Source organism: Ammospiza caudacuta, chromosome 3 (assembly GCF_027887145.1).
Source record: "Ammospiza caudacuta isolate bAmmCau1 chromosome 3, bAmmCau1.pri, whole genome shotgun sequence".
Taxonomy (NCBI): Eukaryota; Metazoa; Chordata; class Aves; order Passeriformes; family Passerellidae; genus Ammospiza; species Ammospiza caudacuta.
This window is the reverse complement of record NC_080595.1, coordinates 67,323,061-67,334,230: the sequence shown is the minus strand read 5'-3', so window position 1 is coordinate 67,334,230 and position 11,170 is coordinate 67,323,061. Positions and strand designations below refer to the sequence as shown.

The window sequence follows — 11,170 nt, the reverse complement described above, 5'->3', positions numbered from 1 at the left end:
AGCTGCTCCAGGACATGAACAAGTACAAGCCCAATTCCTAATGCCTTTTGAACTCCATGTGTGAGGAGCTTAAAATAAAGAAATAAATTAATTTCTGTTCTGCAAGAGACAAGGCATTTTTTAAGGAGCATTTAACCAGGGTCTTGCCAGGAGCAAAGCCAAATTAGTTTTGTTCCAATTGCACAGATAAATTTTGAAGGATGTTTTTATTCTATAAAATATGTTCAAAAATTATCAAGAACATGTCTCACTATTGAAGCCTGATTCTGAATTTTCCTGGAAAGAATATCCTGGAATGTGAGATAATTTCTTAATTTCTCCCGTGGGACAGACACGTGCACACACAAATAATCGTTAAAAAATATGTGATGTGTATCTTCCGTGGAAACAAACACGCTGCTCTTGGTGTGTGCTTTCATGTGTGCACGTAAAGGAAATTGACCTCGGTAAACAAGGCTGTGTTCGCAACAAAAAAGTAGAGGGCTTGGGAGGGCTTCCTCTCCTGAGTGGTGGCTAGGAGATGCAATTCCCGCATCCAGAATGTCCACGCTGGTTACTCATGAATGCCCTTCCCTGCATTTCTGCCTTTCCCTGCATTTCTGCCTTTCCCTGCAGTGAAACCCCTGGCGCACACCAGAGAGCCAGCTTTGTGGCATCTGTGTCCGGCGAGCCCAGATGCGGTCACCGCGCCGCCCAGGTGCCCCAGTGACCGGGGGCTGTGGAGCGGCTGCTGACTGCCCGTGCATTTATTTTGTTACATCAGCAAGAGTGGGCTGCCATGCTCTCAGGCTTTCCGCAGGCTGGTTTTTTGCTGTGCCTTCAATCCCGTCCCTCCTCCTCCTCCCCCAGCTCGGAGCTCTCCGCCCGCAGAGCGCCCCTCCTCCTGGGCTCTCCCCTCCCCTCTCCCCTCCTCTCGCACAGTCAGAGGCTTGAAAACTTGTTAAAAGCTCTCCCAGTGTTCCAAGTTAGAAAAAACTTTTACGAGGTATCAGCACTTTTCTTTCATTAGTGGGGAAGGAAGGATGAAAAATACAAAACAGCAGTAGACTTTTAAAGTTTAAATAGACAGGTCTGAGTGCCTGAGCGTGCTCTTCCATTTTAGTTTAACCCTCCAAAGAAGTGCTCTGATCCATTTTCACTGCTGATCAGCAAGGGTAAGTTGAAAGTTTTCCTCTTTCACTTTTTCATCATTTTGTCTATCCTTTTTTGTTTTTCTGAAAACATTTCTTTTTTCTTCTTTTTTTCCCCTGCGCCCTAAGAACTCTGTGTTATTGCGTTGAGGGTTGAACTTGTTTAAAAACACACATCTCTAAACAGCGCAGATTCTCTTTAAGCGCTCAGTTCCAGCTTGGAGGAATGCTTTGCTTTCTTTTGTCACATTTCTATACATTTCCAGAAGTGCTACACTTTTACAACTTGTAACCTTGTTCGGCCGGAGGAGGAACTGCGGCGAAGTTGTGAGCGCCGGGCTGAGCAGATTTGTTGCTGCCACAGGCGATCTCTCCCCTCCACTGCCTCTCGGGCTATCTCAGCTCTTTTAAAGAAAAAGCCGAGGTGTGCTTCACTCTCCTCTGCTGTACCGAAATTGCATCAGAAGTTAGCAACAGGGAGACCTTGCCTTGGATGCGTCCCATTCCTTCCCCACACGTTTTGCTTTCATATGGAAATCCTGATTGATGCCTGATAGTTTGAGCAGAGCAAGCGCCTTAATTAGATGCCTTGTTAAATGCTGCAGCTACTGAAGTGGTGACTTTCACGTGGTCTTCCTGATAAGTTTTTTTCTCCTTTTCTTTTAAAATAGATGTGATAAAATCCAGACACCGGGTTATGGATTTTTAACCTGGTTTGTATATAGTTACTCTGTTTTAGCAACCTCAGTGAGGGATTTTAGAGGAGGAATGTGGGATATCATGATATGCCTTACCACATTGGCAATGTCTGTGAAAGTCTTGGGTAGATATAAATGAAAGTTGTCTAGGAAGGACTGTACATAACCCACATATGACACATTCCCTGTGTAATACCTCAAAGACTTAATTGTGAAAAGGCAGATGAAAAAATACTTGAGCAGCATCTCTTGGAGAACTCAAAACCTTTTCATGTTGCGAGACTTGGAGTGATTCCTCGTAGCAGTTGTTGCCTGCTGCTCGCCAGTATTTAAAAAGCAGCACGAGGAAGGAGAAAAAAGAGCCTTCAGCTGAAAGACAGACAAAGCAGAGAGTCTATCTTATCGAGTAACGCACGAACAAGGATATTGTGTGCTTATATGTGTCCTCATATTTTGCCTTGAGATAACCAGCAAGCCTCATGGAGCAGCATATTTCCTCTGAGGATTTCATTTTTTTACGTGATTCTTATGACAAAAACCCTGGCAATGAGCACAACAATGGGATATGGACACCTTTTGCCTGACGTCTGTCCCAATGTGTGCGCGCGATTGTGTGTGTGTGTGCGCATAGGGAGCGAGTTAGAAGACTTGCGTGAAGCTTTCATCCTGCCATTTTTAACATCTGGACAGCACACTACGCGGCAGAATTTAAGCCTCTAGTCTTTGGGATGTTTACTGAAGTGTTTCCTTCAGAAACTTCAAAGCCAAACACTGGCACTGACCCACGATACCTAACAAGCACTCGAATGGCAGAAAGGCAAGGGGCAGGCTGGGATCAGGAGAGGGAAGACAGGGATGGAGACAAGGGATTTGATTTGCAACATAAAGCTGAATGCTTATACACACAAGAGTGCAGACAGATTCAACAGTCTAAAGTTATCTCAGGTCTCATATTATGCAAGCCCAAGAGACTAATTTTATCTGCCTCTGCAATGAACCAGGGCCAAGGATTCCTGTGGGTATGGGGAAGGTTAGAGGACATTGAGCAATGCATCTGTTTCATTAGATGCATTGCTTTCTTTCCCCCCAATCTTTGGTATCTCTTTCCCAGGTTACTCACTGAATTTGTCTCCTGTAGAGGCACCTGGACTGTTGTTTGTGCCATTTATGTACTTGGACATCCAGATTTCTAGATTCTCAAGCAGGAGCATCAGAGGGCCTAAGGCACCCTCAGGGAATTCAGCATTCCTTACCTTAATTACAAAGTGAGTCAGGAGAGGGATGAATCTAAACATTAACACAGAGGATAAACCTGACTGGTACAACTAGGGAACATCTAAGAAAGTGCTTACAGTTGCCTGTGCAAATATGCTTTAAAATTAAATTAGGTGTGGAGGGCACAAGATGGGAAAGGCAGAGGCTGTGAGGTAGATCTGGTAGTGACTGACCACCAGCAGTACTGGCAGACAAAGGTAAAACCACAGTTGTGACACACTAAATTCTAGTTACTGCAACCATTTTGTGCGTAATCTTTGTCCTGTGGATGAAACAAACTGAAGCTCATCTGCAGACCTATATATGAACTATACCTTCCCAAGGGAATGTCTGCAAGGCATTTGCTTATTTTTATAAGATTTTGGAAAGGTAGCCTTCCCTGTTCCAGCAGGTCCAAACCCAATGAGTTGTATAGTCTTTCTCTGTGATTCATGTTACTTTTTGGAAATGCTCAAGCTGATTTATATTTGGGGTCCAGAGCTTTCTCTTTTGTTGTCTAGGTGTGTGTGAGCACAAATACAAAGACAGAAAAAGTTGGAAATATGAAGCTTTGGCCTGTTTTGGCCTTCCAATTACTTCAACTGCACAATTCCACTTTAGAACCCACTCTAACCCTTGCTGCTCTTCCGTCCACTGGCATGTGACCTTCTAACACTGTAGTCAGACCTAGGACATTACCACAGCACTGAGTTTGCATTATTCTCCTTGGAAAATATGAACCAGATGACATGATGAATGCCGCTCATAAAAAACAGTTCTAGAATTTCTTAATTGTGGCTTACAAATCAAATGTCTTATATATGTGGTCATCCTAAACCCGTGCAGATGAATGCTGTCAGATCTCCTGCTGCTCTATGGATTTTTTCCCTGCCTTTACCCACACACAGTAGGACCTGGAAGAAATCCATCTTTTAAAGACTGCTGGATTTTAATACTCGGCCAGCATTAGTCTGCCTCAGAGAAGGTTATGATCCTGTAAAGTATTAATCAGTAGGAACTCATGAAATGCACGTACTCATCATCAGCCATATCCTTAAACTCCTGAAGTAATGAGTTTGTATGAATTGAATAGGCCAGCCTGTGTCATTCAGTGGACTCCTTTAAGTTATTTGGAAGTGTTAAAACAAGCTAAAGTCTAGAAAGCTAGAGAGCTATTTTTAAAGGTTGTCTGCCAACCATTTCAAGCTAATTACAAAGCTAGAATACTTAAGTACCTGTTTGATACAAAACCTCTTTTTATACCTGGTAAACAGATTTGTAATCGGTTAATAAAACTGGTCTTTCAGTGCCCTGAAAGTAAACAAGTTAGATCCTATGAATGAATTTTCTCTACAACAAAGCAAAGTACTGTGTTTCATAAAGCAATGGAATCCACTTAAGAAAAGGAATAATATATTTGTGCCACCACAAGGTTATCTGATTAACAGTACAATGTTTTGAATTGATGTGGGTTTTTTTATCACTGGCAAAGGCTAGCATGTAACTGATCTCTTTTTTAAAAAGTTGCTTTTCAGAACTATGTATGAGTAATTCAAGCATGGAATGTTTCCTCCTGGAGTTTATATTGCCAGCGGACACAAATGAAACTTAGCAATTTTGCATGCTGAAGCAAATTAAAAAATAGGGAGTAAATTCTCCAAATACTGCAGGTGTGGGATTAAGTAGGTCAAAACTGAAGTAAATCATATTGCACTAATGAACCAGAGAGGAGTGTAATTAGAAAACAAACAACACATAACTGCCTAGAAATAACATATCCTCTGTTTTCTTAATCAGGCTTTCAATCTGAAATAACATTTAGACAGTAAAAAAAGTACATGGAGTCTGAGGAAAGTCTGTTAACCCAATAGTTTCTAGTCACTAGAAGGCTGACTAATTAAATCAAGAAGCTGTTACTTGAAAAAGGCTCCTTCTGTCCCCTTGCACTAGGACATGGAGCAAATAGCTTGCGTTTAAAACAAACTTCACGTGTTGTATGGTTACAGGCTGTTCTCTGTTTTAACAATCCCTGCCTGAGGAGGAACGTGGTCACATTTCATTCCAGACTTCCCAGGGACCTCCACACATCGCTGCCTGACTCCTTCTCTGCCGCTCCAGCCCAAAAAGACAAACTCACTTTTTCTGGGAAGGATGAAAGCTGAAGATGGCTGAGGGGATGTGTCAGAGACAAACATGCTGTGTTTGCTCCTCCTGGCAGAGGCTTCCAGTTTTAAAAGTTTGAATCAGGCCTGATCCTTTGATGGGGCTTCATTCATGAGAAGAGCTAATTACATGAGGAAGGGTCAACAGGCTGCAGTGGCTGAACTTCTGAGCCAGCTGTTAAGGCAGACAGAGGAAATGGCCCTGGGGTATTTTTCAGGGGTTCAAAGATAATTGGCATCTCAGAGCTATCAGAGCGAGTACTTTAAACACTGTCTTCCATTACTCTCTCAGACTCGGTGGCAGGAACGGTGTGTTTTTATTTGGCATCTATTGTTATGTTTGAGTTTGCCAGATTTATACTCTTGTGTTCCCAGTGACTCACCGCTTCTTGAAAGCAAGTCTCCTTGGTGCTAAAATTTCCCATTTTATGAATTATCCAAAAAGTACGTATTCTATAAATGACCTCCACTAGGGAATATAGCCATGATGCAGTGGGGAGGAAATCATTTGGACATTATCAAAACTGTTAATACCAGGAAGGGATTACTCAGCATCCATGGAACAAATATCTGTGCCCAGCAGCATTCACATTAAAAGGGAAACCTCATGATTATTTTTCCTTAAGTTCCAGATTTCATATGATTTCATGCTTTTTCATGTTGGGCAAGTAAAAATATAAGTTTTAATAAAATTGCTATGTCCAGTTGGTAAAAATTGATAGTGAATTTTTTTTTTCTTAGGAATCCAAAACATCAAACAAACTATTTTATTTCGTATATGTCATCCTGTGTGTTTCCAGATATCCTGAGAAGCTGCCTGTGTCCCAGAAATGAGCACTTTAAAACTCAAGTCAGGAAGGACGCTTAAAACTTGCAGTGTTCAACACTTGGAATGCAAATTACAAGCCAGGAGTTGCCTTACAAACTGAGCATATTTACCTTTTTTTCCTGCTAAATCTTTTCCTTTCAAGACAAAGAAGGAATTTAAATACTAAAAGATGCAAATACAAACCTGAAACTCCAATAAATTAAGCAAATCACAGATAAACAGGAAACCAGTTCCTCCAATATAGTAACATGATCTTAGCTGTATTTCATGTATTTACAATTTTTTGTTCCTTAATAAAACTGTAGGTAAATAATGCTTTCTTTGATCTTCGTGATGCAAATACTAATGTATAAGCTTAATTTAGACAGCAAATGCTTCTTCTGAAGTTTATTAGAGTATAAACTTGGCATCATTAGGAACTATATCCTTAAACCTACTACATGCTATGAAGTTGCAGGCAGAAGCTCAGTTTAATATTGCTGTGTAGGAAAAATGGCATGTATTTTACAAAGGTAGAATTTTAGGTATGTGACCCTAATATTAACCTAAGATAACCTATTGTATTTGGGTTATATTGTGGTTTGCCTTTTTAGTATCTGAAAGAGTGAACATAAGAATTACAGTGAATGATCAATCCTTACTGAAACTGAGAAATCTTTCATATATTCCCAGGATATTTAGGCAGTGCTACTACTTATTCCACACCCTGCTTCAGCTGTCACATCTGTTTTTCACCTGAGGCAGGTGTAGGTAATGGAACTGAGACTGCCATCAAGGAAGCTGAGCCAACCACAGTGATCACTGAGGGTTATCATGGGCCTTCCTGAAAACTGGAGTGAAATTAGAATTAGGAACTTTTTCAATTGTGCTCTGAGACATTAGATGTTACTTTTTCTTTTAGTTTCCCTGACTTCCCACTTCACCTACAGACTTACTAAACTCCAGTTTCTCTTCAGATTGTATAAAATACATTAATTACAACAAAGTGGACCACACTGCTCTATTAGCATTGATCAGTGATTTAGTATGTCAAAGGTATTAAAGCTGTGACTTAACCCTTGCTATTTTTTTTCCTTTGTGTCCTTGTTTAGCCAGCATCCTGTGAAGATGGGTGATTGGAGTGCCTTGGGAAAACTTCTTGACAAAGTTCAAGCCTATTCTACTGCAGGAGGGAAAGTGTGGCTGTCTGTCCTCTTCATTTTCCGAATCTTGCTATTGGGAACAGCAGTTGAATCTGCTTGGGGAGATGAACAGTCTGCATTCCGGTGTAACACTCAGCAGCCTGGTTGCGAGAACGTCTGCTATGACAAGTCCTTTCCCATCTCCCATGTACGCTTTTGGGTTCTGCAGATCATATTTGTGTCTGTACCTACACTTTTGTACCTGGCACATGTGTTCTACGTAATGAGGAAAGAAGAGAAGCTGAACAAAAGAGAAGAAGAGCTAAAAGTAGTGGCAAATGATGGTGTGAATGTGGATATGCATCTCAAGCAAATAGAAATTAAGAAATTCAAGTATGGGATCGAAGAGCATGGCAAAGTGAAGATGCGTGGGGGACTGCTCCGTACTTATATCATCAGCATCCTGTTTAAATCTGTCTTCGAGGTGGCTTTCTTGCTGATACAGTGGTACATTTACGGGTTTAGCCTGAATGCCATCTACACCTGTGAGCGAGACCCATGCCCACACAGAGTGGACTGTTTCCTCTCCCGTCCAACCGAGAAAACCATCTTCATCCTCTTCATGCTGGTGGTGTCCTTGGTGTCTCTTGCCTTGAACATCATTGAGCTTTTTTACGTGTTCTTCAAGGGTGTCAAGGATCGTGTAAAAGGGAAAACCGACCCCTACTCCCACAGCGGTGCCATGAGCCCTTCCAAGGACTGTGGCTCCCCCAAATACGCTTATTACAATGGCTGCTCATCACCGACCGCCCCCTTGTCTCCCATGTCTCCCCCAGGGTACAAGCTTGTTACTGGAGACAGGAACAACTCCTCCTGTCGTAACTACAATAAGCAAGCCAGCGAGCAAAACTGGGCCAACTACAGCGCGGAGCAGAACAGAATGGGGCAGGCTGGCAGCACCATCTCCAACTCGCACGCCCAGCCCTTCGACTTCTCCGATGAGCACCAGAACACGAAAAAACTGGCGTCAGGACATGAGCTGCAGCCCCTCACCATTGTGGACCAGAGGCCTCCCAGCAGAGCCAGCAGCCGAGCCAGCAGCAGGCCTCGACCTGACGACCTGGAGATCTAAGCTTCTGGATGCAGTACTTGCTCAACTACAAAACGACGTGCATTGGAAGATGCCGTCAGTGCTGATCTTGTTCCAGTGGAGGTGGTACTTAACAGTCTCAAGCAGGAGATTTTAACAATCATAAAAGAAAAAAAAAAAAGCAAAACAAGCAAACAAACTTTTAAAATACTTGCTGGTTCTTTGGGGGGTGTGGGGTTGGTGTGGGGTGGTACAGTACACGTTGATATTTAATGTAGCTGGTTTAAAGAATTTAAATACTAAAAAAAAAAAAAAAAGGAAAAAAGATAGGTAGTACTAAGGTAAAGGGCTGTTTTTCTTGAAAGGCTGTAAATATCTGAGTGTATGTGTATGTGTGTACTATCATGTTTGTTTCTAAAGATTCTTCCGTAATACTAAAACCCAATAATAACTGAACTCACATTTGTCAGGGTGAAGTGCTACCTGAAGATGAAAACATTTTTCCTATTCAACATGCAAAAAAGTCCAGGATTGCCTCTGATCATTTCCCTGTCAAGAACATTCCATTCTTAGAAAGTGCACTTTGAAGGTAAACTTTCCTACATGGTCCCCGGGTTGTTGGAAGGCTCCTGTGAGGACAACTTAGTCTTTGAGTCGTTCAATTCAAATTTCAGGCATGGCCCACTAAGAAATACTTTGGTCACCTGCTCTTCCAGCCCTTCATGCAGGTGTATTTTGTGATGTGCGTAAATGGGATGGCTCCACACACGTGGAACCAGCAACGACACAGTCTTGCCCACAGCAATACTTGTGTCCTGCTACTTGTGTAGAGTCTCTTTAGTATTATATGAAACACAGTTTGCTGCCACTTGCAGATTTAAGCATCAAGACAAGCAAGCAGCTGCCTTTAGTGAATTTTATCACACCTTTATGTGTACTAAGGGTGTAGGTATGTGTGTGGATGCGGACGTAAAGGTATACACAAAACACCCTCAGAAGCATAGGCTGAGAAATAAACGCACACAGGTTACTTGCAGTTGACACTTTCTCATGGATGTTGTGAAGATCTGGGCCACTATGGTGTTTACATTCTCTGGTTCCTTCAATGTAAGTGAAGCACACGTTGTTATATTTTTTTAATTCTATAAAATATTTTCCATGTATCCTAAATGGATGCTCTTTTAAAAATAAAAATAAATAAATCTAAAGGGCCTAATCCTGGATGTCTTGCTCTGGAAAATCTCTCTTTCAAGTTGTTGGGAGTTTTGCCTCAACAAATCTGCAGGATCAAGCCCAAGATGTAGCGAACCATGTTCTTGCTGGCATGAATGATTTTCTTTTGTAGAAGTTAGGGGTGGAAAAGACCCATTAGGTCATCTAGCCAATCTCCCTGATAGGTAATAATGATGCTTGAATGATAGAAGATGTAGTACTGTAAGCAAGCTTTAGTCTTTTATGTGAGAAACTTAGAAGAAGTGCTTTGTGCTGGATTAATAATAAAATATGCCTAAATGGCTTTTGCAGTAACTGGTATTTTTCTTGTTCTAAATATTCACATTTACTGAACTGCAATGTCCACTGAGTTTGACAGTTAGGTCTTTCTAGATGGCTCTAGCAACTTTAGTGTTTACAGTTAGATTATGTTTGAAATGCAAGTGAAGTTGAAAGGATTTTTAAAGAGTACAATTCTAGCTAATTTATTTGAAATATATGCTAAAGAAATCTACCAGTTTCTTCAAATGCATAGCCTCTTAGCTGAACACAGATTGACCAAGGAAATACATAACTTGGTTTCATTTTGCAGCAACACAGATAAATTGTTTCATTTAATACATTATATTAATTTGTTTGACATTCCATGTTAAACTACTGTTGTCTTCAACTTCATTGCATGTATGCAACCATAGTTTGTCAGATCATGTTGTCTGGAGAACATTAGTCAATAAAGTTTTAATTTAGTATAAATACATTTTCTAATTGTCTTTTACTGTTTCATATGTCCATAGATATCTTTAGTTTCAGTCTGATAATCCAAACTCATTCCTCCTGTGTTCATTTTTCCCCAGTCACTCTGCATTTCAGAGGCTTCATTTATTTAATCCATCTGGGTTTGCTTTGAACTGAAATTCCACAGGACCATGTTCAGACACCCTCACAACAACTGGAAAAACAAGCATTTTCTCCACCACTCCTGAAACTAAGTAATGTTCAGTATGAAGAAATCTTGCTAGGAGTCTCAAAAAATGTATATTTATTTGCAAACTATTATAAAAATGACAGTCCTAAAAGATTGTCGCATAATTTCTCAAGCAATTTTTATATGTGGTTTAGATTTAACATTATGAAATCATTGCATCCAGTTTACACGTCATCAGATTGCTCAAGTGAGAGTCAGTTTCAATTTCTAAAATTTAAACCTCATTCCTTCAAGCTCATTAGGAGAAAGGTACCGATTTTGATAAGGCTGGGATTTTGCACATTGCTTCTCCTGCTTCACCCCTTATGTTTCCATTACTGATAAAGTCATACAGTGCTTGGCTTTTCAGGATTGGACTGTAGATGTAAGGTTGTTCAACTCTTTCCTTTATTTGAAAAATGAAAATATAATATTCCTGTGATTATCATAAAAGGTTTTACTTTCAAATTTACTTGTTATTTTAAGTCCAAATTCTTCCCCTTTTTATTAGTAAAAATGGGTAAAAAATCAAGGCAGTGGTAGTGGATTTATAGCTTTGAGAGATACTACAAAAGTACCAGCACAAGGAATGACTCCTTGAAGTTTTCTTTAAATAATAACAATGAGTCATATTCAAGCTGGGTTGTCCTAGTTCATCTGCACAAATGGGAGGGCATTCCAAGCATTTTATAAGGATCATGCCCTTGGAA

The 11,170-nt window shown here is 40.7% G+C and overlaps 1 protein-coding gene across 1 annotated transcript; it reads left to right on the top strand.

The window, feature by feature from the left end:
* The first annotated feature begins 920 nt into the window (after nucleotides 1–920).
* On the top strand, nucleotides 921–10,253 carry GJA1 (gap junction protein alpha 1). Its single transcript, XM_058800948.1, has 2 exons — nucleotides 921–1,154; nucleotides 7,165–10,253. Exon 2 carries the CDS (start codon nucleotides 7,181–7,183, stop codon nucleotides 8,324–8,326), a length of 1,146 nt encoding a protein of 381 aa, XP_058656931.1. The 5' UTR covers nucleotides 921–1,154; nucleotides 7,165–7,180; the 3' UTR covers nucleotides 8,327–10,253.
* Nucleotides 10,254–11,170: the final 917 nt, after the last annotated feature.